Genomic DNA, 27,193 nt, shown 5'->3' with positions numbered 1-27,193 from the left:
ATTACGGTATGCATACTTACTGTTGTTACAGGTTAGATGTTGTGGGTGGGTCATTGTGCGACCTCGAACGTAAATGCGATCAATTATTTGACGGATACCGGTATTTTTATAGCACATTTTAATTATTTTATGTCCATAACATCGTTATTTTTTTTTTGTTAGATCTGTAAATCGAATATTTATAAAATAAAGTATGCTAAAAAAAAACTTGGTTAGAGATGCCACGAAGTAGGTGGCAATGCCTTAACCATATGTGTGTTGAAGGCCACTAGGGCCTCTTCCATCCTTGTCAAGGGGAGTGCTAACCTTCTCTCCTTTCATACAACACGCTAGAGTTTCGCGGTAAAAGGTTATATATACCATGTAGTATGCTTTCCTATTTCACTCACGGTATGCCATATAATTGTTACTAAGTAAATGAATTAAAGAGTAGATGAAAATATATGGAACTACTATTTTTAAATTTATCTTTCATTTAACTGTGTAAAAATTAAATAAGACGTCTGGTAAACGTTTATAATGAAAATGTTGGCTATGGCGTTGTCAATTTAAATATTTTAAATTGTTAACCAATCACCATTCGTGTTTAGTTGCGTCACTGCGACCATTGTGTTCCCGGAAGTATGAATGGTTTCGGTGAAGCTTGTTATAGGGATGTTTTTGTGTCGTGTTTCCAAATTGTGGTTTTGGATACGGATGAAGTTATCCTTTATATTTATATATGTGGCAAGCCTAACGGCTGAATAATCGTTCCAAAAATATTATACTAGGGAAACTGCCTATTGCAAAGTGAAATGTATATAAGACGTTTTACGACGGTCTCTGCCACACAAACGGACGGGGCTACATGTTAGCAGCAGTTTACCCGAAACTGGCGTTTCATTGATAACTCGCCCATCGGAATAAATCCAGTTATTTTTGTCATAGGTGCAGCTTTTTACATTTACATGTAAATGTAAGAATTCAGTCTTTATAGGCGAAAACTAGTGACAATAAACACAGGCTGTGAAAGTAAACGGCGTTACATGCTGCTAACAAAATGAAGAACGTGAAAGCCCTGAATGTAGAATTCCGGTCTGCAGCACTTGGTGGCGCTGTTAAGACATTCATAAACGAATTGGTCTATGTCAATAGTGTGTCTTTGTCGTGTTACAGTCTGTATTACTTTTAGTAACATAATTCCTGTGGTTTCTTTTTTTGTAGCAGAGGAAAAGATGCCAGTCAGGAACCTTAAAGTGAGAGTCGTGCAACATTTTAAAGTATTAGAATGCACGTGTCATGCTAGTGTAATTTGAATGAACTGTTCAGATTGAACCCTAATCCCCAGTTTTTTAACTCTCAATGACACTTGCACTTTATCTCTAACACTCAACAAAAGCTGCTAAAGTTTCCATTTGTACAATAACTGATATCCAATATACTGTTCATTATGCTGGTTATATTTAAATTTTCTTACGGAGAGCCCAATATCGTATACCGTTGCAGTGTTTAGTGTTGTTTTGTCTTTGTGCATATTGCATTATATTTTGTTTATGTTGTTGCGTGTTGCATCGCAGTCCATGGAGAAATGTTGTGTCATCGCACTATGTATGTGTACGCAGCTGCTGATGACAATAAACTACCTTGAACTGTTAAATTTAGCCTGTAAATGCAGTTGCAGATTCGTTTATCGTGTTATGATTGAATCTATACAATAACTTGTTCTCAGGCTTTATTATGATCACTGGTGATCGGATTTGAAAGAATTACTATGGCCCTCTAGTTTTCTCATTTTTCTCTATCCATCCATTTTCTACCTTAAGGATTACTATGTTTTAGTATATATTTTTGTCATTTTAACATTTTAAAGTAAATGTATTTTGACATACTTTTTAAGTTTCATCACAATGTACTGTACTATAATGTATTATTACACATTGTACAGATTAAAACTATACAAGTAGTGTACTTTTTACTTATAAATTTATTGCACTGTAAATTTTTTATTTGCTGATAACACAATTGTTTTACTCATAAAATGTGTACCATTGTCTCTTGATCTTAACTTTCTCACACTGTGTCAAGCCTTCCTCTCATTCCTTTTATTTTACTTCACCACCTCCATCTTAAGTTACGCCCACACTGTTATGGAGTTTTCAAAAGAAAATGATCTCCATCCACACAGGTGTTTTCACATTTGTTTACAAAGAGGGTAGGCATACATCGACAGCGACCAGTAAATTAGTTTCTTTTTGCGCAAATATGAAGCAGTCATAATGATCCTCCACTGTGGGAAATGGATAATTGACCGATGCATGTTCATTATTTAAGTCTTTAAGTCTATAGCTCTGGTTCTGCTAACATAAAATATTGATAAAGTTAAAGCATAGGTCAGCAATTTCAGCCTAGACTAACACGTCAGCCAATATCTTGATTTTTAATATTTAATATTGGCCAATATCGATGCTAAGCGATGCATCGCCAACATTACTTTTTACCTGCCTACCCCAATCTTTGCTACCATAACTCACAAAAATAATGATTTTTTGCACTGTACAAGAGGCATTTTCCTAGTTTTGTGGTGAAATAATTTTCTTAACAATTATAGAGTATTCTGCAACGTGCAGGTTTCCCTAAAGCATTGCAGCACAAAGATCATCACCTTAGTACAATGACCATCAGGTAGTGCTTCCTTTATGAATATTAATGAGCCTGCTCTGCTGTTCTGCAGGCACTGGTACTTTGCATGTTTGCCTGTGGCACATCAATGCAAGAGCACGCAACCTGGAAGTAGAAGTATCATTTTTAATTAGCTTTGATGTTACAGATCAATGCTGTGCAACCGCCACCACGATGCATAACTCCTCCTATCGGTTAAACACCTATTATGTCTATAAGTCAAGGCAAAATTAATCCACCAAAGCACAAAAGAGACAATATTTATTTCAAATATCTTACAAAAGTGCTTGCGATTTTTGAAAAAACAAAGGGCATGGCTATTTTCTGAATGACCTACCCTAAAGATTAAAACCAAAGCACACAAAACAAGATATATAAAAATATGAACTGTAAAGGGAAACTCATAGTATGCAATGTTCATTCCAAGTAAAAGCTGAGTCCCCAATGCCAGGGTTGTGTATTTTGCTTCTTGACAACACAAGGATTAATAAGAAAATCAACATGCTTGTTCAAAACATTCACATGTAATAAAAGGAGACGTGTTCATGAGCATAGGAATTTACCACACCAGATAGCCTGAATGACCAAATACTGAACACAGGCTGCATCAGCCAAGGCCCTGGGGAGGCATAATTCATCATTTTTGGTTTTTAATATGGCCTTAATGTTTTTCTAGACAGCTTTATAAGCCAGAAATATAATTGGTTGTTGTGATGGAAAATTCAGAAACTGGAGGGCAAGCTGACAGATTACAGGTAACCCCGGCTCTGTAAAACACGCTACTGGCCTAAAAAAACAGTGATCAGTTAAATTCACTGTTCAGTCAAACTGTGTGGACGGTGGTTTTCTGAGGGGTACTGGCCTAATTAATGAAGGATAACTGCCCCCCGGGCTAACCACAATGAGACCACCGAAGCTGAGGGGGGCGCTCACACAGAGAAACCCTAGCTGGATGTCAGCTGTGAGGAGGAGCTGCTACTGCCAGAACTCTTTCCGCTCTTTGGGCCCCGGGAGGCGCTGGGCTGGCGGGGCACCCTCTGGCTGGAGCCGTCCCGGGCACTCTTCTCCCCGTGGCTCTGGCCCGTCTTGCTGCGCACGGCTGTTTTTATATAGTAAAAACACATGACAGGGCCATTGAGAGCACCCATTAAAGAACTATCAACAGGAATCATTATTATTATTATTAATAGGGTGGTTTGTTAAAGGCATCTTTAGTACTGTAACAATGCACACACAACTAGAAAACTGTTCATGTGTATATACTCTATATAAAAATACCTATATATTTTTGCAGCTGTAAACTTTCCATAAATCATACGTACCAATACAACCTATAATTTGGTTATATTGGTTATAAATACCAACCTGATTTGAAACATTTATTTCAGAAAATATCAGCCTTGACTCATGACAGAAAACTACGTGAATACTTATAAGTAAGACGTCCTCTACCAGAAATGCAGGAACAAAACAAGCCCAAACGCTCTGAACAGCATTCAATGCAAGGACAGATGCCCATAGACTCTGCTTTCACAGGTGGCGGCTCATGCTAGACGATAAGATCAGAATGGTGCAGCAAGCATGAAGAAAATGGAAAACGGCAATGACAGTGTGGCAGCGCGGCCTGAAAGCCCAGCAATCGATTCTTTTTGTCACTGGGAAAAATCAATCTTCTTCGTGCAAAGGATCATCTGGGAAATTATTTTTCAAAAATTTACAATCATCAATGTTTGCTATTACAAAGCATTACGTGTCGCGCGACCCGGAGAAAGCCTGCCTTCTGCTTGACAGGAAACCGACTGCAAATACCTCACATTCTATTTGACAAACAGCGGTTAGTTAAATGTTTTTAAAACGTTTGCAAGGAGACAGAGCAGGCTGCCATTGAAGGCACACAGCTGAGCCACAATGTCTGTACGGCTGACTGAAAGACAGGCAAGCACAAGGACAGCAAGTGATCACACTGAACAAACTCACTTCACGACACAACTCAGATAGTAGGGGAGGAGGAGGGGACAGGGTTCACCAGCACAGTGAGGCATTATGGAAATAACCACTACAGCACAGTTCAGAAGGAAAAGGTGGGATTATTAGTTTATCATTGTGTAATGATCAGAGGGGTGGATAGAATTGTTTTTAAATGAAATATCTTTTTCAATATTTCATTCCATAAGTCAGAAGTGTTCAGAATCAGAGTAGATTAATATTAAAGGGAAATTAACCTGCGGGTTGTCAAAGGACTGGAAAATCCATCTTAGAATGGATTTGCTCTCTTGCTTGCTTTCTGAACCATGACACTGACAACATCTCATCTACATTGTCCAGTCACACCTGGAACCAGGCAAGGAAAAAGGTGCTTCTTTTATTAATCTTAGGGATATAAGCAAACTTTGGGTGATCAAAGTTGCCTTAAAGAAACTTCCTATTTTGTGCAAATCATCCATATGAACTTTCATAGAATTTGTTACGGACAATGAAAAAATTACACGGGGAGAAAATATTATGATTTGTCAAACCAAAAGCAATTCTCAACCACAAATGGAATTTCACCAATTCTGTGGTGAAATGACAATCAGGAACGTTCTGGACTCTGCACTTCATTGCGCCACAGCCAGACACAGCTGAGCCTGGCTTCTGGTGTGACAGCAGACGGGACCAGCCCCAGTAGATAAACTAATAAGTGCCACCTGAAAAGGGAGAGAACAGGCAGCAAGTGAAGTGGAAAGAACCGGGGGGACCTTGAGAGAGAGGCGAGCAAGAGTCAGCTGGGCTGTAGACCACAATCTTTGTGTTTACTCTCGCCGGCCGCAAGCCAGAGGACTGAGGGAGAGGTGCAGGGATTTTACTGCTCTTGCCAGACACAACAGAGCTGTCCACTTTTGGAAAGGAAAGAAACACAGCAGCATACACACATGCACACACAAAAAGAAAGAGTAAAACACATTAGCACAGTCCAATACAGTCTAAGCTAATGCTTTGCACATGTAAACTTAGATTATTATTTTTTTAAAACGGTTCAATATCCTTCATGGCATTTTATCAGTTCTAGTTACAGATGCAGTCTGTAATTTAACAGCTCATTTTCCCTGATATACAAACATTACATCACATTTTGTCATCCTATTTAGTGAATAAATTATTTTTATAGTAATGAGTTACAGAAAAGAAAATCACATTTTCAATTGCAAAAAGAAACTGCAATGTGGCTTAGACATAAAAACACTTTCAGCAGCATTAAAACACCATTGTATTCCCCAGAATGTACTTTAGCTACACATTTAGCCATATTGCAGCTGTTAATTGTAACTGAACTGAGAGATGGTGGGCTATCTACATTTAATAACATTATTGCTCATTATTTCAAGCCAGTGGAACCTGTGATGAAATGTAAGCTGACAGCAGCTGTGAAGCAGTGTAAGCAGCACAACAGGAAAGCAGCCCTGCAGAGCTGAGCGATGTGACAATGTCAAAGCAGAAAAAGAAAAGCACGTAGGACAGCAATATGTCAGGCAAAGCTTTATCAGTGAAACACCAGCAAATCTACAACACTGCATAGGTCTACACTACATGCAATTCATTCTCTAGGTATAAACACATTCTTAAATAATGATATTTTCTTTGTGTGTGTGTGTGTGTGTGTGTGTGTGTGTGTGTGTGTGTATGTATGTATGTATGTATGTATGTATGTATGTATGTATGTATGTATGTATATATATATATATATATATATATATATATATATATATATATATATATATACATACATATACATATACATATACATATACATACACATACACATACACACACACACACACACACACACACCATTAATTTTCATGTATGCTATTTGCCAAAGCTATGTGTGCCTAAATACTTGTATGATGTAAAGACTATCCGAAGTAAGCACTGGATGGATACAGGGTTAGCCCCATATTCCTGCCACATGAAATCCTCACCTCATGTAATACCAATGACTGAAATGCAAAGCAGTGCAGGTCATGGTGGCAGAGGGACAAATGTGATCAGGCTAATAACTAGGACTGCAATGGCTCAGGCCCTCACAGCTACTGCCATCCAACCCCAGACACAAGCCTGACCTCTGGCTTCTGGGGGAGCCGTGGGAGGCTGAGGTGTCACAGAACTGTCCCCGGCTGGTGTCTCTGTAATGCGCTGGCCCGCACACATGGCCTTCAGGGTCTGGAAGACAGCCAGCGGGGCCACGTTCATCTTCAGTAGGTCCACAATGACCCTGGATCCAACAAAACACAAATGGTCATGCACTGATCAAAGCAGTGGAATTGAGTTGTATTCTGCAGAACCTCCCTCTCCCCTGCCTCACTTCTGTTTGGATGTTTTAACAGTTAAACCTTTCTATCTAATCTATTATCTATCCATCCTTCTTTTGTACCCAGTAGGCACTGGGATCCACACAGACTACAGGATGGGCTACCCTGTTGGCCACAGTGTCCCCGTCACTGCACTGGGGCACTGGGACCCACACAGGCCACAGGATGGGCTAACCGGTTGGCCACACCAACACCTCTTCCAGCTGCATCCCAGCTTTCCTAGTTGGTCTCCCCTCCAAGTACTGGCCTGGCCCAAACCTGCTTAGCTTCAGGTGGATTTCCTAGTCTCAACTCTGAATTGCTGATATTGCTTTTATTAATTCACAAGTTAAAGCACTTATATTTCTTGGAATTTTATGGGTTCAGTTTAGGTCAAACAATAGAGCAGCAGATTCATCCTAAATGGTTAATGCTCACCTTACAACGACAAGTTCTTAAATACCCCAATACCAGGTGCCGTACCTAATTCTTAGCTGAGCTATCTTCACTCAGTTCTGTAAGTTAAATTTCTCTAATATGTAACAGTAAGTGAACTGATGATCTTCTGCGATCCTGGCATGACTTACTTGAAGACCTCTTGGTCCATGACAATCCCAGCTGCCTGGGTCAGCTCGAAGAGCTCGCTCTCCTCGGCGTTGAGGATCTTCTTCTTCTTGATGGCATACTTCTGCACACTGCCGCTGACAGTAACCCCTACGGAGGCGGACTCCGGCCCTCCCGGCAGCGTCGCGGACTGCTGAGGATGAGCCATACCTGACTGGACCGATTGTAGAATTCCAGTATCATTAACATTAACGTTACCCGATACATGCCAGAAACAGCGTCAGTTTATGGAACAGTTTATCGGAGACTGCGTTTCATGCAATCGCTTCGTAGTATGAAATGCTTGTCTTACAAAAATATAGAAGCTGGCAATCCAAGTAAATACAGCTACCAATGTTGTTACGCTAGCCATTTCAAAAGCCACAACAAGCTATAGTTTTCCACTGAAACAAGAAACTGCACAGTGACATAGCACGACAGGATTCTCGGCAGAATTAAAATACTATAACCTACGATAGTATAGATTACAACTACATATTTAGCAAAACTGCAACTGGAAACTATAACTCTTTACTCTCTGTTTAAACGAATACCATCAATTTCCTAAAGAATATAAACTAACGTATCCCGTCAAATATGAATTAGCTACAATAAAAAAAATAAATTCGTGTTACATTGCAGCGCACCTTTACTTAACGTCCATCGGTGGAAACAAAACCGCCATCAGCTTCCGTACTACGGATATTCAGAAGCATCATAAAAGTCTCCGAACCAGAAATACGTACCGCTTTTTCCCCTTCTCCTAACCGGGTGTGTCCCGCCTTGCGTTGTGAATAATACTTATACAGCATGTAGCTCGTAGTAATCAACAGGATCACGCCATATTTGCAATTCCCCAAAGATATGCAGATCGATGGTGAATGGTAATTGTTAAATAAAGAAGCATGCTCTCATGAATTTTATTTAGGTTTTCACGTCAGATAAAACTGAGATTTGACGTTGACGTTTAACTAAATCTTTATATAGCTGTATATTAAATATATTTAGTATGTGTCAATGTTTCTTAAACTTTTTATTTATAGGCCATAATTTTCCGAATTGATTAATCACAAGTAGTTGACTATTATGCTGAATACCAGTTTATACCACTTGAACCCAGCTTTTTAACGGGGAAAAAAAAAATACCGCTTTATTTTAGCTGTTGCTGTGCTTATATAGTTACTCAAGATAAAGCTTTACTAGTCATGATTCATCTGAAGACATTTCCAATTAAGCAAAGTCATGTTAATATAATAAATTCTGCCTGTACAACACACTTCTCATATTGGTTTACAATAAGCAAATTTAAAACCACCAATAAATAAATTAAATCGAACAGTTGGAGTCAGTTTGATCTCGTTTGGAGACTCTGGATGATTCAGTCAGATATTCTGTTATTGATAGTGTTTAACATGTTAGACACATTTGCCAAATAACTTGTAAGATTGACAAATTTCCTTCCATTAAAATAAGGCTTAGACTTTATCATATGTGCAACATCAGAATGCAAGATCTCCCGTTTCAGATGCTCCTGTTCACAGCCCCTTAAAAAACAAACCGTGCAACCTTTCGGTATTTTATTTTAGCCCAGCCCACTCCATGAGCAGTACCCCGTTCGGGTCAGTCAGTCTTTACAGCATTCCTTTGAATACTGAGTTTGATAACCGGTCCTCCATGAGCAGTACCCCCTGTTTGTGTGTCAGTCAGTCTTTACAGCATTCCTTTGAATGCTCAGTTTGATAACCAGTCCACTACTTTAAGTCACACAGTGACTCTGTACCTTGGGAGTGGAAGGTTACCTACATAAATCCTGTAGCCAGAAGCGCACTGTCACCGTTGGCCCCTGAGAAAGGCCCTTAGCCTTAATTGCTCCGAAGCACTGGATCCTGTCCAACTCTATACTCTGACCCCAAAACTGGCTCTTACCTGTAAATTACACAATAACCCCAGAAGGATGAATGACGTATCACTATTCACATTGGACCATTAAATAGATATCAGACTGCTTAAGAGGATTTATTAGTAAAACAGTAGTGATGACCCTTCCTAGCTCAGTGGAACTTCTAATAACATGTATAATTTGGAAGAGAGGAAGAGTGTAAGGCTAACATTTTTAGTATTACAATTAAAATACAGTGACATAAATAATTTGGTTCCGGTCCAGGAAATGTCTTTAATACAGCATGAACCATTGTGCTTACAAAACTATACTAGCAGGTATAAAAAGTGTCCAAAGAGCAGTACCCTGGTACAGAGCAGTTTGCTCAGTGTGGGAGAGAGCCCCCCCCCCAACAGTCATACGCAGATCTCCAGAGCGCTTCCGCCATCAGTTCAGCATTGGTATCCTTAAGAGGCAGACAAAGACAAATCTTAACAGATCTGCACCCATGAGGAGAAATGGAGGATGAAGGCACGCCCAGAAGTCAGGTTGTGCGTGCCAGTTTGTTTTTGGCCTCGCCTTCATGCACAGCGTCAGACAAGCGCTTCGTGGGAGACAGCACCACCTGCTGCTCCGGGGCCAGCTTTGCAGGGCAGACAGGACTGGTGGCAGGAACTAGGTCTGCAGTCTTAGCTGCAGGCTGCACCTGCTCCGGTCCCAGCTGCACCTCCACAAGTTCAATTCCTGTGAGCGCACCCCCCCCCTGCTCCTCGGACGGCTCTGTGTTCAGAAAAGACACAGCCAGGGCCCCCGTCGCCCCATGGCACTCGACAGGAAGGCCAAGGTGCTCCCCTGTGTGCCCATTGACCGTCAGCCCATTGTGCTGCTGCAGAATCTCCTTCTTGAGGGTGGCTAGCTGGGTCTGGAGCAGTTCGTGGTGCTGGGCCTCCAGGCTTTCTACCTGCACACAGCACAAGTCTCCTTTACCAACTAATCCAGGCATAGGAGAAGACCGCAGCATTACGCTAACCCTAATACCATTAGTATGACCTGGAAGACAAGATTAGGAAAAGACCAAGCCATCCCTCCTTACTACTAGAGCTTACTAACTTTTCAGTAGAAAAGTGGAACTATAAGCTTCAGCAGAAATCACTATTAAGTTGCAATAACAATTGAATCATTCAGGTCAAAGGTTAATGAAAACAAATTTTCTTAATACCTTTACATTACATAACTTTAGTACAGTGTACACCAGGGTTCCTCAATTCCAGTCCTGGAGGGTCTGTCTGCAACACAGTTTGCAGATTTCCCTGCTCAGACACACCTACTAAACCTGGCAATTAGCCGGTGAGCTGAATAAGGCATCTCAGCAGGGATATTTGCAAACTGCGTCACAGACTGCCCCTGCAGGACCGGCATTGGGAAACCCTGGTGGACACAAAGCAAATGTGAATTTTAATGAGAAGAGAGATTTTATTCACAATGATCTAAATTTGTACAGAAGGCCAAAAAAGTGACTAAATGCCTAAAAATAACTGTACGAGTGAATAGCTTATCAGAATTTACTAAAACTCCTGCCCAGATGAGGCAGTACTCACAAGCTTAGTGATCTTCTCCTCACTCCCTTCGACACTGCGGTATAACTGCAGCTCTTCAAACATTTTTACATTCGCCTGCACCAGACTGACCATCTGCCAAATAAGCAGAGATGAGACCTTCCTTAGAAATGATACAACACATTCATAGCTTAAACATGGTCACCCTTCATTAAAAAAAAAAGTAAAAATATACATATAAAAGGAACCACACATGCAATGGGTGGTATTTTATGCTTAAATAATTGGGCAAATCTAGTGCTTTTACTGTCAAAGTTCCCCTTTATGAACATGAACATTTGTTGCATCTCCAATGTTGTTTGGCAAAGTAGAGATGCTGGGATTTGTGTCTTGGTCTCAGGAGAGGCTTCCTTCATGCCTCTCATCCATAAGGCTTCTGGTCATGGAGGTGGAGTCTCACAGTTGACCTTGAAACACGGAATCCTCAAGATTCAACTAATCTTTGGGCTCCTCTTTGGGCGCTTTTCCACCGCACCAGGTACCGTACTTTCGGTACTTCCTTAAAGTACCGAAAGTATGGTTCTTCTTTTGTGTCTGTTTTCCACTGCCGTAAAAACTGGTACCGGAGCCAAATGACATCATCAGTGACCACCCCTGACCTGGCATTGTTCAATGTTTCACATGTGCCCCATTTCTTCCAAGCGGCTTGCTATTACGGCAAATACTTTTTTATTTGCCATCCAAATCCCGCTGGATCTGTTCATCCGACCATATCGCGATTAAAGCCTGTGTTTCCTCGTTTGTCTGTCCTTCCATTTAACTTTTTTTATAATTTTTGTTTCTACTACTTTTTATTTCATTTGTCGCTGTTCGCTGTGTGTTTCATAAGATGGCGGTTGTATTTTGTGTTTCAGCGGCAGGCAATTTGCATAACCAATTGACGGAAAATACGTTTGCAAGTTCTACCCCAAAGTACCGAAGTACCAAAGAAGCACCCCAGCTGGTTTGGCACTTTCGGTACTGGTACTCGACCAGAAGTCCATGCAGCTTAACAACTGTTTTTTCTCATTTGAGTTGACAGCTTTGGTTTTACCCATATTAATGGATGACAAAAGGATTTGAATTGTGTGTTACCTCATATTTATACCCCAGTGAAACAGGAAATGGCCATAGACAATAGTTCCTACACAGCAAAAGTTCCTAAACACTAAAAGCAACATCAAGAAACATTTTTTTACCCAAAGATGCAAATTTATTTGGTCTTATTTATAGTATTCTTCAAGGGTGCAAATAATTCCCACAAATGTTTTTGACAAGATAAACTATTCCGAAGATATAACACTTTTGCAGGAATTGTTTTTATTAAATATTCAACATTTTCTCCAAACATTATGTATTTCATATTAATGTTTTTGTTCACTGTTTATATATATACACACACACACACACACACACACACACACGTATTACATTTCAGTCCGAGAATTAGCTGTGCGGGGCAATACAAATGACAGGAATACTCATTTCAATATGTGCTACATTATGTCAAAGTAATACTAGAAAAAGGAATTTCAATATCCCAATTTGTTAGTGGTTCCTTTCCCAGGACACAATTTACACATGTAGGGAAAATGTCATTGTTCATCTTGATGACAGCATCACTCATAAAGGATTATAATGGTCTTCAAAGAGTAAGTGAAATGTTACCTTTTGACAGATTGGAACTGACTGTGATACCTACATGGTCTTTCAGCTGCTGGATCTCAGCCTGCAGCTTCTTCTCCATGAGGTCCTTCTCTTGCTGCAGCGCCTGGTTCTGCTGATGTAGTTCCAGAAGCTGCCGCTCCAGCAGCAGATTCTGCTCCAGGTTCTCCCCACCCTACAGCACATTGCAGAAAAGCCTTAAAGCAAAAACGCTGCTGTAGCTATGCTGTCCTGCTCTGCAGAAATCCACATGTCTAATGAATTTCATATTTTTAAAGGAAACCACAAACGCACCCCTAGAGCTGACCTGTGCGAAAGCTGCCCCACAGAGCTATTTTTACTGGCACACATGCACCCCTTCTTAAAAAAAGAACAATCTTCTATTGTAACTTTCATGGGACATAAAGAGTGTCATTTAAGTGGCAACTGCTGACTTTCAGTATCTCAGATTTGGAGCATAATCACCAAAGCCTGCCCTATATTCTGTTTTTTCCTCTTAAAACTTTTTATAATTTTTATAAGTAATATTTATTTTAAATGCAATTTAACATCTCTTTGTTTAATCATAAGTAATATTACAGGAAAATGTCAGGAAACCTAAAATAATATTATTCAGTTTGTGTGTGTGTACATGCATGTGTGTGTATATGATATAAATTTGTGTGTATATTATCAGTGCTGGGAAGTAACCGGTCATAAGTAACAGTGTTATGTAAGTAAATTACAAAATAAATATAATTGTAATCTGTACTCTGAGAAAAAATGCAATTAAATTACAGTTACTAATTAAAATGTTGGTGATTACAAGGGGGTTGCATCATATATACAAATATAGAATATAACATTAATTTTGTTGTTTTGCATCTTTTCGCCGTGCAGAAATGCCTTCTCTTGGCATATTTCCAGCCAACATGGGTCAACAAAAGCTGTTGGGACTTTTTAGTTTTACTGTCCAGTTTAAAACATTTGTTAAAAAAGTAACCAAAAAGTAATCAAATGTAATGTTACATTACTTTGAATAAACAATAAAAAGAGTTACATTACTTATGACATTGTTTTACGGGGTAACTAGTAATCTATAACCCATCACATTTCAAAAGTAACCTGCCCAACACAGTATATGATATATAAATATAAAATTATATAATTATTATGCAGATAAAAATATAAATAAAGAGTTCATTGATATTCTTTGATCTTTTGAGTTGGCTGACAGCCTTCTGTGTTGTAGTACCTGCTCGGCAATGATGCTGGATGTTTCTTCGAATACCAGACTGTCGTTCTCCCCACTGGGATTCATCAGTACCAGTGTCTCACGACCTGAGGCCTGCTGGGAAGGCCCCACCGTCTCCTCGGCTCCCACCATCATCCCATTGTTCACACTGCTGTCCTTCAACCACGCAAATCACAGGCCATAATTGGAATAAACCACCATATAACAAAAACGTTCAAACAAATGCTCACTTCACTGAGTGCATCAGAAATCTAATAGTTACCTATTTAGGCAGCAGCTCGATATAATTAATACTGCAAAAACGGAGGTACTCCCATTTCTGAGTCATAACCTACCTTGTGCACCTCTCTGAGAAGGGATTCTGCACTTGTTGACGTGTTAATTACAGTCTGAGCCAGCATTGAACCAATGGTGCAGCACTCCCCATTGGTGCCGGGGGAGATCGCCAGGCCACCGTAAGCCTTTGGATGTGCCTCTGCGTTCTGTTCATAATACTGCCGGTTGTTCACCTCCTGTATACAGCAGAGCTCGGAATCAGGGTGATGGATTTAGAACACCACTCTGTGAGAAGTCTGACTCCAGGCGTTGGCTCCTCAATGGTGGGATGAGCTTCCCGTCCATCTCCAGTCATCGGTATCCCTCTCAACCTTCAAGACACAGCTAAAGACCAGCTAAAGCAGCCCTCCAACCCCTGTCTAGTTCTGTCTTCACCTGTAATCACTGAGCTGGTCTCTTGCATTTGCTGAATGCATAGGTACTTATGTCTGTAACAGTTTATACCTCTTGCTTAAAATGGTAACTGATCAATCGGCTTTGCTGCATGCTTGTAAACCACCATCTGCTTAGTTGTATGTCACTTTGGACAAAAGTACCTGCTAAATAAATGAGTTAGAGACTGCGGCACTAAACACTGAGCCCCCCCCCTCCAAACACCACACTCTTAATGGCCAAATCTATATCAAGGGAACAAGCCGCTTGCATAAGAAACATTGCTATGATTCATAACTATAATTAGTTTAGGTTGAATAAACATCGGACTATCTGAGGCCATAGATGGTTAGATCCTGTCCTGGCCACTCGGAACATACCTGGGTGATCTGGATCTGAAAGGTGGTGTGTGGGTTGCGGAAGTGGGTTTTGTAATGCTTGACGGCCTCATCCCTGCGGTTGAAGCCATTTCGGCACCGGTAACAGTGCCAGTGGGCCCCTTTGAACTTCTTCTCACCTTTAATTGTGCCAACAATCTCACAGTGGTTGCAACACCGCAGCACTTTTAAGCCTGTAGCAAAAAAACACACAGAACAAAGGCATTAATGCAGGCAAAAGAAACATCTTACTACACATATTCTGTAGGTACTACGGCAGTTTGGCTTTCTTGAAAAGGTTAGTATATTTATTGCCAAAATTACACCTTTAGATGTACTAGCACTAATATATATATATATATATATATATATGATGCGAACAGGGTTCAGTTACATAAGACATGTGTAAAACGTAAACGTGAATTTTGTTGTCCAGACAACTGTACAATGACAATAAAAAGTCTTGAAATTATTTTTGGTGTCAGACATGACGATTCCAGCGTTTCAGAAATAGCCACCCTCCTTGAATTTTCTTCTGCTACATAGAGTTCACAGAGTGGTGCAATAAACAAAAAGAAAACACAAAAATCCAGTCAGCAGTCATTTTGCTGAAAATACCCTGTTAATGAGAGGGGTTAGAGGAGAGTGGCCAGATTCCAGCTAACAGGAAGGCCACAGGTGCAAAATTAACAGCTCAGTACAACAGTGGCGTGCAGAAAACACGCCAGTCAACAGTTTAAGTGGTTCTGAAGAGTACTACCTCTGACTGCATAGGGATACTTAATGCCAGAGTAAAAATTATTATACAGTTTCAATGCTACCAAAAGCTATTTTACTTAATTTTGTCCATTTAAAATCTATATGTTCCCTAAACTATAACAATAAACAAGGCTTTCCATTGAAAAAACTTTGAATAAACAATAAAAAGAGTCATTTTATGGCACTTTTCCACCACACCAACTACCGTACTTTTAGTACTTTCGCTTTTCCATTGAATTCCAATCGAGTACCAGTATCACAAGTTCCAGTACAGAAAGTGCCACACCAGCTGGGGTACTTCTTTGGTACTTTGGGGTGGGACTTGAAACGCTTTCTTTGTCAATTGGTTATGCAGATAGCCTGCCGCTAAAACACAATACAAATGCCACCTTGAAAACAGATGCAAACTCAGAAAATAATGAAAAACTAAGTTAAAAAAAAAAAAAAAGTGATTTCGTTATAAGAACACATACAACAAAAATATCCAGATGACATAAGAAATTTAAAAGTATTTTGTTGAATATACTAATCCTAGCAAAGTGATTCTGCTATAAATATAACGATGTGATTTTGTTGTGATAAATATTAGGGTATTTATAAAACAAAAAAATGAGTTCATAAATTTCTCACAAACCCGTCTTCAAGTGACTTAAGCGGCAAGGATAAAAATGATTACGATTGTCTCGGAGAAGGCATCCAGCACTAGGTAAAACTTTAAACCAATTTTTAAACATATAAGAATCTATAAAAGGAATAATTAAAATTGTAAAGTTTTTTTTCCTATGAGAGTAAAATTGTTTTAGTGAAACCTTAACCCCCTGTGCTATTATGTCCGTACAAGATTGAAAGTAAGAAAAAGCCTTATTTTAATAAAGCTCACTAGTGATGTAAGAATTGTATGTGCATAACATGCGATGTTGGTACTAATATTGCACACCACCAAGCTGTATAATATACCACAGCCATTTTTCGAATTCAGTACAAAATACCCCCCTTGAGTACCAGTTTTTACACCAGTGGAAACCAACCCCTTGAAGTATCGTACTTCTGGTACTTTCTCGAAGTACCAAAAGTACAGTACCTGGTGCGGTGGAAAAACACCCTGAGACACTTTCAAGGCCAATTACTAGGTTACTACAAACTGGGACTTAATCTACAATTTCAAATGCATACACATCAGAATACAACAAATTTAAATAGCATGCAAAAAGCATTACTTATTCAAATTATTTTAGTTCCTTTACAATCTGCTGATACAGGAATTCTTTTTTTAATAATCCTGAAAAAAACTGTTTAGAAACGTAATTAGATCAATAACTTGAAGAAGCAAATATGGTAATAAAAGCCATTTTACTAGATGTTTTACATTTTTGAGAGGGTCTGTCAGAAACCAGGGGATGGATCTGCTTACTTGGTTGGTAAGGGTTCAGTAACAGCTTACCAGAAAAATCAATGCCCTTGTCTACATGTTTGACTCTGTAATGGGCCTGCAAGATCACCGGGTCCTGGTACGCCTCGGCAACATTGCAGAAGGGACAGTGCATGTGGCTGCCCTTAGCCCTGGCAGCACATTTCTCATCCTGGCACAGAACTGGATTGTAGATTTGCTCAGTTCCTTTGATCCTTACTGAGGGATGTGCCTTATCAAAAAGAGAACAGCAAAAATCATAAAAATCACAAGCACCAAAAAGTAACTTTAAGCAGGAAGATCAAAAACAGATCAGTTCAACTTGCAGTGCACTCAACACACAGGTATGTAAAGAAAGCCAACGTGGATCGTCATGTGATTCGTGGATGTTACTATAATCTGCCAGCCCCCAGTACTGTTTACTCTGCAGACCTTACTAAATATTCAGTGCTTTCAGCACTGTAACAAATATTCATATACATTTGCAAAAGGCCAATGGTAAATAGATCTTGCGCACGTGTGGGCAGTTTACGAAAGCCCATATTATCCAACATCGGTGTTTCTGCACATTCCACTGAATAACTTCAGCTAGCTTGTTAGCTACAGCGACATAAACACACTTATTTTAATATCCACTCAGTGTAGAACCACCTATACAACGCCTACATGTTGGAAAAAGATAATTTGAAAAAGACAAAAGTTCCATGTGTACCGTACTTCTCGAGTGTCAGCGCTATTTCAGCAATGAAGCTTAGTACAGTAGGTAGCTAAACGTAAACACAAGGCCTTGCCAGTACGTTTTTAGTACACATATTTGTGTTTGCAACGGCTTGTAATCCCTTAGAAATTCACCCGCTGACACACTTACAATAAAAGCCGCCATTTCCCGTGGAAAAGGTCGCATTCGAACACTGGAATCTATTGGCTTTTTCTTAGTTTATTCAAGCGAAACATGTCGCTTCTCGGGAAGGCGCTGTGTGCTTTCGTCATTGCGACATGCACAAATCCGCGTCCTGCGCTTTCGGAACAATCCTGATGTCCACGACGCCCCTCTCCTGTAGGGACGTATTAACGCACTCGATTTTTATTGGCTGACTGAAGTGAATAAATGCATTTCGTCCAATCAGAGTTTAGCTACGCGTTTTTTTTTTATTGAAAATCATGTATTTTAAGTAAAAGGATGCGGGAAAATAAATATAAGAATTAAAGTATGACTTGAGCACCTGAAAAAAATTAATTGCGGAAAATCTTGAAATTCGTTAAAGAATTTTAACTAGTAAATGTTACACCGGCTGTTTGGCAACGTTTCATTATATCTAACCGTAGTTTTAGGGTTTTTCTTCAGCCTCTGAAGCATTAGTCTAAAAACATTTGATCATATGAAGTACTCACATGTGTCCTTACATTTCCAGGGTGATGGAATATGAATGTGTAAATCAGAATCAACTTTTTACACCAAGTGCAGTACAATGTACGTGGAATTAGTCTCATGCAAGACAAACATTACACAGTCTCACTTAAAATTTTGAGTGCCATAAACAAGATTACATTTGATGAAAGTACAATTAATACACGTAAGCGAACTCCAAATAATAGTAAGAACTCCACGTTCATGGCAAGCCGTTTCTGTTCTTCGCTGCCATTTCTGTTCATATTTGCAATGTCTGTTTTGTACGCTAGATGGTGCATTGACTACGTCACTACGAGAAGTCTTATTGCCATTGGATGAGCTCACATCCCGATCATTAGGTGAACGGCCTGATTATACAATCCCTATTAATACAAGGATTTTACAGCCAATTTCTTTACAGCACCCAAGTGCCCTACTGGAAATTTGAAAGTCAGAAAAATTTAGGAATAACCAATGCGCGAGTCTTTGAAAGCCTTAACTTGCAGCAGTGATTTAGAGATAAGCGTCATTGGGGCATCAAATAAGCTTTTTTCCCCATAACAATCTCCATACTCTGCAGCCTTTAAATAAACAGCGAAAACCAAATTTCAAGACTGCAGTAAACTCCTTATCCTGTGAGGACTGGGATTTGTAAAATGTTGCAAAACTAGACAGTGCAACAAGTAGCTAAATAAGCATTTATTAACTGATAACCGATTTCATAACAGTGCAGTCCGTTTTGGTACAATTATGAAAAACAGAAAATTAGATATTAAAAGCAGAAACACAATGCATAATATGTGATACCCAGGGGCGGATTAACGCACAGGCTAGATATGGCTTAAGCCTAGGGGCCCCACGTGTGCCAGCCTGCAAGGGGGCCCCCATTGGCACGGAGGGGGGTGGGGTTGGGGGGCCCACAGACTACTGTAGCCTAGGGGCCTCTGTACACCTTAATCCGCCCCTGGTGATACCTAATGCCCTGTTGATACATCCAGTGAGGGGCTTTGGTGTGCAGCCTTCCAGCTTCACCAGGGGCAGTGAAGAAGCATCTCATTTGGCAACAATTTTCTTGTCACCATTATATCTTGTATGATTATAAAAAGAGTCTCACAAAAGCACATATTCATTTCTGCAAAATGTCCCTTTAATCGAAAAATACAAACACACCTTCAGATCAGAAACATTACAAAATACAATTATTAATATTCCACACAACATGATATGTAAACTTACCGGTTCAACCACTTATGCAGTACAGGGTGTCACACCTGATGGGAGAGTCGTGACCCAGATGGAGCATTAGGGTGAACAGAAAAGGGCCTCATAGGGATGACAAACAGAGAAGCAGAAAACAAAGGACCATAAGGGGTCTCAACAGATGTCAGTAAGGAGCAATGAGGCAGGAGCAGGGCAAACTGGCACACAGGGGAGCACTGTAGGAATAGCAGACACCATGAACATGAGGCACACAAAACATCCATAACAGTAACAATGACCAAGGTGTGAGACACAGTGTGAATAGGCACACATATACGCAGATAACGAGAGAGTAACAAAAGCCAGGTGTGGGTGATTTTCACATTAGGTGGAGAACAATTAGTTGATTACGGATGGCCTGCGCCTTCTGCTGGCCAAACGGAGACATGACAGGCAGATCATAATGGGGTAACTGAGGCTGGAATTAAATAGCAAACAATTATGCAACAAATCCCTTAAGAATCATTTTACCTGACCTGTGGGAATAAGCAATCAATCACAATCAAGGTGTATTTAAAATAACAGAGGTTGACCAAAGTGCTTCACAAAATCCAACTATTCTAACACAAATAGGAACAAGAACAATAACAGAATAAAAGATCCAAAAACGACATAAAAGATGAGTCATGAGAAAAAGAGCACAAAATATTAGACGCAATAAAATAAATGAAAGATGTTTCTGCTTTTTAAAAGCCACAAAAGAGAAATTAGTTTTCAACCTGAATTTAAAAATGCTCAGTGTAGGTGTCGACCTAATGTGAGGGGGTGTGATGTTCCAAAGCCTAAGTGTAGATGTCGACCTAATGTGAGGGGATGTGATGTTCCAAAACCTAAGTGTTGGTCTCGACCTAATGTGAGGGGATGTGATGTTCCAAAGCCTAAGTGTAGATGTCGACCTAATGTGAGGGGATGTGATGTTCCAAAGCCTAAGTGTTGGTGTCGACCTAATGTGAGGGGGTGTGATGTTCCAAAGCCTAAGTGTTGGTCTCGACCTAATGTGAGGGGATGTGATGTTCCAAAGCCTAAGTGTAGATGTCAACCTAATGTGAGGGGATGTGATGTTCCAAAGCCTAAGTGTAGATGTCAACCTAATGTGAGGGGGTGTGATGTTCCAAAGCCTAAGTGTTGGTGTCGACCTAATGTGAGGGGGTGTGATGTTCCAAAGCCTAAGTGTTGGTGTCGACCTAATGTGAGGGGGTGTGATGTTCCAAAGCCTAAGTGTTGGTGTCGACCTAATGTGAGGGGGTGTGATGTTCCAAAGCCTAAGTGTTGGTGTCGACCTAATGTGAGGGGGTGTGATGTTCCAAAGCCTAAGTGTTGGTGTCGACCTAATGTGAGGGGATGTGATGTTCCAAAGCCTAAGTGTTGGTGTCGACCTAATGTGAGGGGGTGTGATGTTCCAAAGCCTAAGTGTTGGTGTCGACCTAATGTGAGGGGGTGTGATGTTCCAAAGCCTAAGTGTTGGTGTCGACCTAATGTGAAGGGATGTGATGTTCCAAAGCCTAAGTGTTGGTGTCGACCTAATGTGACGGGGTGTGATGTTCCAAAGCCTAAGTGTTGGTGTCGACCTAATGTGAGGGGGTGTGATGTTCCAAAGCCTAAGTGTTGGTGTCGACCTAATGTGAGGGGATGTGATGTCGCAAAGCCTAAGTGTAGGTGCCCCTGAGCTTCAGTCTAGACCTCAACATGAGCATCTCATCAGCAGACTTAAGAGACCCAAGAGTAGGATTGCAAGAGGTCAGCAAAGTAAGAGCAAATAAATTTCGCACACAGTCAGAACTGACCCCACAACCTACTGAGCCACTGCAATGTCCCTTATTTGTGCAAGTGGACATTATTTTCAAAACAACAGTCTGGACCAAAGACCATAGTGGTTGAGACTACAGGGATTATTATTTTACTACAATATAATGTGAATTAATTGAACAGTTGAGAGAAAAAAAGGCTGTTCTTCAAATTGCACATTGAGTACCCTGCCTCTGCAGGCTCAAATATTATTAACTGTAGTACTTCCTGTCTGAAAAACATGCCTCAGTTAGCATAAGAATAGCAATTTAAGGTGTCCGGAACACAACAAATCCCAGATGTGCCTCAAATCCTTCCTGCACTACCACCGCTGATTTTTCCCACACTATGTCGTAAGTGGTTTCTCTGTCAGGATGAGCACAGCAATCCAGACAATGTGAACAATCCAAAGCTATAAAAGTATTAGTTAAACAAAGTCATTTACAGATATCCAATTAAACTGCTGGGTGCTTGTCACTGGAAATTATAAATAATAAATAGAAAGGTGGATCACTGGAACAAAACAAACACATTTTAAAACTGCAAATTAGAATTAACCTGAACAAAAAATACTTTTTATTAATATAGTATATAGCAGATACAAACTGTGCATATGTACACTTGCGATGTGAGAAAAGATTCAAGAAGCAATTTCAGATACACTGAGTGGCAAAACATGCATTGTGATTAGTATGTTTGCATCATTGATGATACCTATAAAATATGTTTATTATAAACCAAAAAAATGCCTCCATCCAGCCAGGAGCATGGCTACGGATTTCACAACCGTCCCACCCAGGTCAGGGACCCCCCAAGACCTCTGACACAATTTGAAAACCTATGCCCTTCCGACATTCCAAAATGCCCCCCAGTCCCACAGCTGTTTGCAGCTTATTTCTACTTTGTGTTTTCCTATCACCATAATTTGATTGTTTTTTGTTGGGTGTGGAGGGACAAGGCGTAGTCATGTGACAAGCCCATTCATTTATTGCTGGCAAACTGTCAGCAAGATAAATTAGATGCCTATTTTGTTGCTTTGCTCCAGATCACATGTCCAGAAACTGTTGCTTGAAATGTCCATTTTGTTTCCAAATGCCTGTCTACTTGCCCCTCCCCATCATTTCGTAAAACCTGTTCCCACGTGGGTGTGCTTACCCCCCCAAACAGCCCTACAATTATCCAATTATCTTTTCTTTAAACAAGCACACCTATAACGCCTCTAGATGATTGTAATACCATATATGGTATCATGAGTAAATGATACTGTGAAAGGTTAAAACCTGCACATGAATCAGCACCTCTTTAAGGTGCTTCACTTCAAGACCTTTACCTCCCGTTTGTGCCACCAATGCCACCCTTTCGTAGAAAAGTACCTAATTAGTAGCAAATGTCACATTTAAATTTCCTTACGCATCGATTGGAATATTCATGACTGTAAAATAGTAAAACTTAAAAAAACTGGCACAAGTGTAAAATTAGTTTAGGTTCCGTTCTGTTCTATTCATGCATTTCAGTTGTGATGTTGCTTAAGTGTTTATTGGCAGTGCTCTTAACAAAAATATTATTATTATCATTATTATTAACAACAACAACAATAATAGATAAAAAATAAAAATAATAATAATAATAACAATTCTCATTATGGACCTGCTCCTGCATCGTTACCCCTCCGCTCTCATGTGCCCTTCGCGTTCCGGTGTTATGCCGAAAAAGGCATCCCTGCCTTAGAATGCATGCCGGTGTTCCGACGAGTTGAGCTTTTAAGGGTTTTTTGGGGGTCAGGGGTTTTTTAGGGGTTAGGGTTAGGATTTTAGGGGTGTTTTGGGGGTTAGGGTTAGGGTTTTATGGGTTTTTTTGGGGCTATTGATTAGCACTACGGTAGCCTTACTCGACAAAGTAGCTCAACTCGTTTCAGATCAGCGACCAATCGGTCATTTAGGGACAGGCATGCATTCTACGGCAGGGATACCTTTTTCGGCATAACACCGGGACCTGCGTCCGCATGTTACCCCTCCGCTCTCATGGGCCCTTCGTGTTCCGGGATCTGAGGAATTTCTTACTGTTTGGCCAGTGAGAATCTTCTGCAACCATGAGACAGCAACTACACAACATGACCTGGAAAAGCACTTTGAGGTGCATGTTGGCCAGAAAGCAACAGGAGTAGTTGTGATCGTTCAAAAGAGAAGAGAGAATGATCTTTCATCCAATCCTTTGTCCAGTACTAGAATAATTTTGGAAAAACAAATCAAAGACCAAAAAGAAAAGTGGAATGAAGATATACATATTGACAAAGAAATAACTCATTTTAGAGATTAAGCTAATGACTGATACAGAATATATGCCACTTGACAATTTGGGCAGAGAATTTGTCAAATTAAAGGACATTTTTTAAATATTGGTAACAGAACAAATATTTCCAAAACAAGACAATTCATCAAAAAGGGGTGTTTCACAAAGGAGATACAGGAACGACACATAATACACCTAAAGGTGTGGGTGAAAGCTTACAGCCTGGAGATAGAGATAAAAGAAGCTGCAGTATCTAATACATCCCTACAATCCTTGAATGAGCAAGGTGCAATAGAAAAAAACACACTATTCCAGCAAAATGAAGAAGAGATACACACAAAGCCTGCAGATATCCTCTGATATAACAACATTTGATGTGGAGAATAAGCATGAAAAGGCACAAGAACCTTCCCAACCCATAATAAAAATGTGCAGTAACAAAGGAAATGACCCTGAGAATCACAATAAGGTACCACCTGAAAGTGAATTTCAAGAATGACAAGAAAACCAAAAATTAATGAATAAAGTGAATACCACTGCATACCCAGAAGACAGATCACCATTTACAATGGAGAAAGACACAGACAATATTAGTCCAGAACATGAATACAAAGGAAAAGACAGGAAATCAGTATACAGTAAACGGGAAACTGTACCATTAACTGTACCATAAACTGTAGAAGTTTCTCTGTGTAGTATTTTGATGCAATGAAGTCTAAATGTTAATGGTAATTCCAGCAGTTCATGCTCTTTACTGTTAAGTAGTAATGGAGCAGAGGAAATCAATTTAATATAAGTTTCAGTCCTAGGGAGTCAAAAACACCCACCCCACCCAACATCTGTACATCTGTAATTAAAATACTTTATTTTATTTCTAAGGACAATCATGATTTTCTCAGTCTGATTGGTTTTAAATTATGTTCACCAACAGTATATTCTGTGAACCTAAGTCTATAGTAAAACTTTATATAAATGTTCCATGTGTTCGTAATCTGTAATAAAAGGTATTTTCACCTCATATTATTCCATTTATATAAATATTTGAGATATATATATATTTAATTTAGGTGGAACTATGATAAGTGGCTCTATAAGCATAAGCGGCTCTATAATGTATGAATGAATGAATGGGCAGATGCATGAATGGATGGATATAGGTAGAAAGGTAACCTAAACACAATTTCTAAAGTGTGTGGCCAGCAAAGAATGGAAGAGCAAGTGGTAATTTTCTATCCATCTGAGCAGCTGTGCTAAACCAGCCTGCTCCACTGGGGGCGCTGCAGTCCCGTAAACATGAGGTAAACGTGGTTTGCCAGAAAACAATTTTAAAATTTGTTACACTATGCATTACCTAGCTATTTCTCTATTTGAAATGTGATTGATAATCAAACAAAATAACGTTTTCCATCATAGTACAAATACATGCCCTTACTGCAGGTAAACATGACAGAGAATTTCTTAGAAGTCTTTTCAGCAAACATGACTAATGTTACACACCTAAGTCATACAGAAGCATCAGCTGACCCATTTGTAGAAAAGCTCAATGTGAAGAACTTTGTAGCACACTTCTATTTTTTAAGTTTGATTATAGTAGAAATACTTTCTATAGCAGGAAACTTCAGCATGGAACTTCATCACAAATAACTTTCCCATTTGGTGTCATTACCAGTAGCTATGACATTTAGGTTCCCTTGTTAATTTACTCCAGACCATTTTCACATTCCACTGGCTCATTCTCTGTAGGACTTTTCCTCACCTATTTCCTGGTCGTTATCCTGAGGGAACATCTGACTTTCAGCTGTTTAAGACTCCGCTGGAGAGGCGACCAGCTGCTCTCGCCCTCAACTAGTTTTACAGTTGCAATGGTGGGATGATGCACTGCATTTCCTTTTCACTAAAACCAGCATCTTACACTGAGCCCAAGTAACTGATTTCACCAAACCACAATACCACTTTCCCCAAATGACTTCACAGTCCTCAGAGTGTTGTTTTGCATACTTTAAATAAGTCTCAATATGGTTTTTTTGAGCAATTTTCTTCTTGACAGCTCCCTGCAGAACCAGATTTATATGGAGCTTGGGATATTGCTGTAACAAGCATAACATTCATTTACCATTCTTCTAGAAAACCGCCTGCAGCTCTTTAGAAACGGCCACTGAATTCTTGGTGATCTCAGTGATTTGAGCTTATTTCTGGTTTGCTCATCTAATCTGGTAAAAAAAAAAAAAGACTTAACTAGGCAAGAACTAGAACTAGGAGGGGCTGTATTTCTAAAAAATAATTACAGAATCTAAGACCAGTGTATGTATGGATCAGCACCATCCTTCTACCTTCTCTGAAAGAAAACTCAGCTTTTTTCTGTTTTATCTGCCAATGATGTTAGTTTAGCACTGTTTTCTATATTTTGCACAGTCTGTATTATCTTGCACTGACTTGCATAACCGAGTGAGGCTGAACAACTAAGCATTCCAATGCACCTGTCGCATTTGGCCAGTAAAGATCTTGAATCCTCTCCACTGTTGAATCCATTCTTAAATGCAACCTGTAAAAGAGTTTTTCTGGTTCAGTTCTTTTTATTCTGAATTAATCACAATCATTAAAGTTGAACATAACTTTATGGCTTGAGGTGTCATCTGAAATGCATTTATCTATTCTTGTGCTTAATAAAGGCATGCTGTGTACTTCATGGCAAAATATTTTTTTAGTCTGTCCATTCATCATCTATCCATATAGGGATATGGATCATGGAGCTTCTCGCAGGCAGTACAGAACACAGGCAGTACAGAACACAGGCAGTACAGAACACAGGCAGTACAGAAGGCAGGGAAATGATAGCATGCCAGTCCATGGCACGCATGCGCGCGCGCACACACACACACGCACGCACACAATCATACACTACAGGCAAATTTGCAAGTGAAATTTGTCTGACTGCGTGTCTTTGGACTAGCACAGGGATATAACATCAAAACTAAATAAAATAAAAACACAGCAGAAATGGGATCTGAACTCTCAGGCCTGGAGACATGAAGCTACAGTGATACTCTCTATGCACTGTGCCACATAAGTGATGTCTCTCAGTTTTAGGTAATGATGAAAATGCTTCAAAATACCATCCACTTAATGGAAAAAGATTTTTTTCTGAATTGAAAATCATGGATATACTTTCTATATGCAATAAATGTGTTAAATTGCATGCATAACTACTGAACACCCAGCTTCCCACTGACCCAACACCAAGACATTTTCTACATG

General features: G+C 39.8%; 2 protein-coding genes and 1 non-coding gene across 8 annotated transcripts; all 3 read right to left on the bottom strand.

The window, feature by feature from the left end:
- Positions 1-200: 200 nt before the first annotated feature.
- Positions 201-328, bottom strand: LOC111847104 (U6atac minor spliceosomal RNA). The gene has a single exon (XR_002839020.1). It is a non-coding gene; the product is annotated as a U6atac minor spliceosomal RNA (small nuclear RNA).
- A 2,574-nt stretch (positions 329-2,902) lies between these two features.
- Positions 2,903-8,332, bottom strand: mzt2b (mitotic spindle organizing protein 2B). Of its 3 annotated transcripts, none has more exons than XM_023818006.2 (5): positions 8,237-8,332; positions 7,574-7,764; positions 6,759-6,910; positions 5,397-5,534; positions 2,903-3,757 (listed from the first exon to the last, which is right to left on the bottom strand). In XM_023818006.2, exons 2-5 carry the CDS (start codon positions 7,756-7,758, stop codon positions 3,603-3,605), a joined length of 630 nt encoding a protein of 209 aa, XP_023673774.1. In that variant the 5' UTR covers positions 7,759-7,764; positions 8,237-8,332; the 3' UTR covers positions 2,903-3,602. The 3 variants fall into 3 exon arrangements, with proteins under 3 accessions (XP_023673774.1, XP_023673775.1, XP_072570593.1); XM_023818007.2 differs by having other exon boundaries at positions 7,574-7,760; positions 8,237-8,329; XM_072714492.1 differs by lacking the exon at positions 5,397-5,534 and having other exon boundaries at positions 8,237-8,331.
- Positions 8,333-9,586: 1,254 nt separating this feature from the next.
- On the bottom strand, positions 9,587-18,859 carry LOC111847058 (uncharacterized). Of its 4 annotated transcripts, none has more exons than XM_072714489.1 (8): positions 18,607-18,859; positions 17,218-17,446; positions 15,051-15,241; positions 14,298-14,474; positions 13,963-14,118; positions 12,766-12,903; positions 11,067-11,159; positions 9,587-10,429 (listed from the first exon to the last, which is right to left on the bottom strand). In XM_072714489.1, the coding sequence occupies exons 1-8, from the start codon at positions 18,703-18,705 to the stop codon at positions 10,013-10,015; spliced, it is 1,500 nt and encodes a 499-aa protein (XP_072570590.1). In that variant the 5' UTR covers positions 18,706-18,859; the 3' UTR covers positions 9,587-10,012. The 4 variants fall into 4 exon arrangements, with proteins under 4 accessions (XP_072570590.1, XP_023673683.1, XP_072570591.1 ...); XM_023817915.2 differs by having other exon boundaries at positions 17,248-17,446; positions 18,607-18,856; XM_072714490.1 differs by lacking the exon at positions 18,607-18,859 and adding an exon at positions 18,083-18,259.
- Positions 18,860-27,193: the final 8,334 nt, after the last annotated feature.

This window comes from Paramormyrops kingsleyae, chromosome 7 (genome assembly GCF_048594095.1).
Source record: "Paramormyrops kingsleyae isolate MSU_618 chromosome 7, PKINGS_0.4, whole genome shotgun sequence".
Lineage (NCBI taxonomy): Eukaryota > Metazoa > Chordata > Actinopteri > Osteoglossiformes > Mormyridae > Paramormyrops > Paramormyrops kingsleyae.
This window is presented reverse-complemented; position numbering and strand designations above follow the sequence as displayed.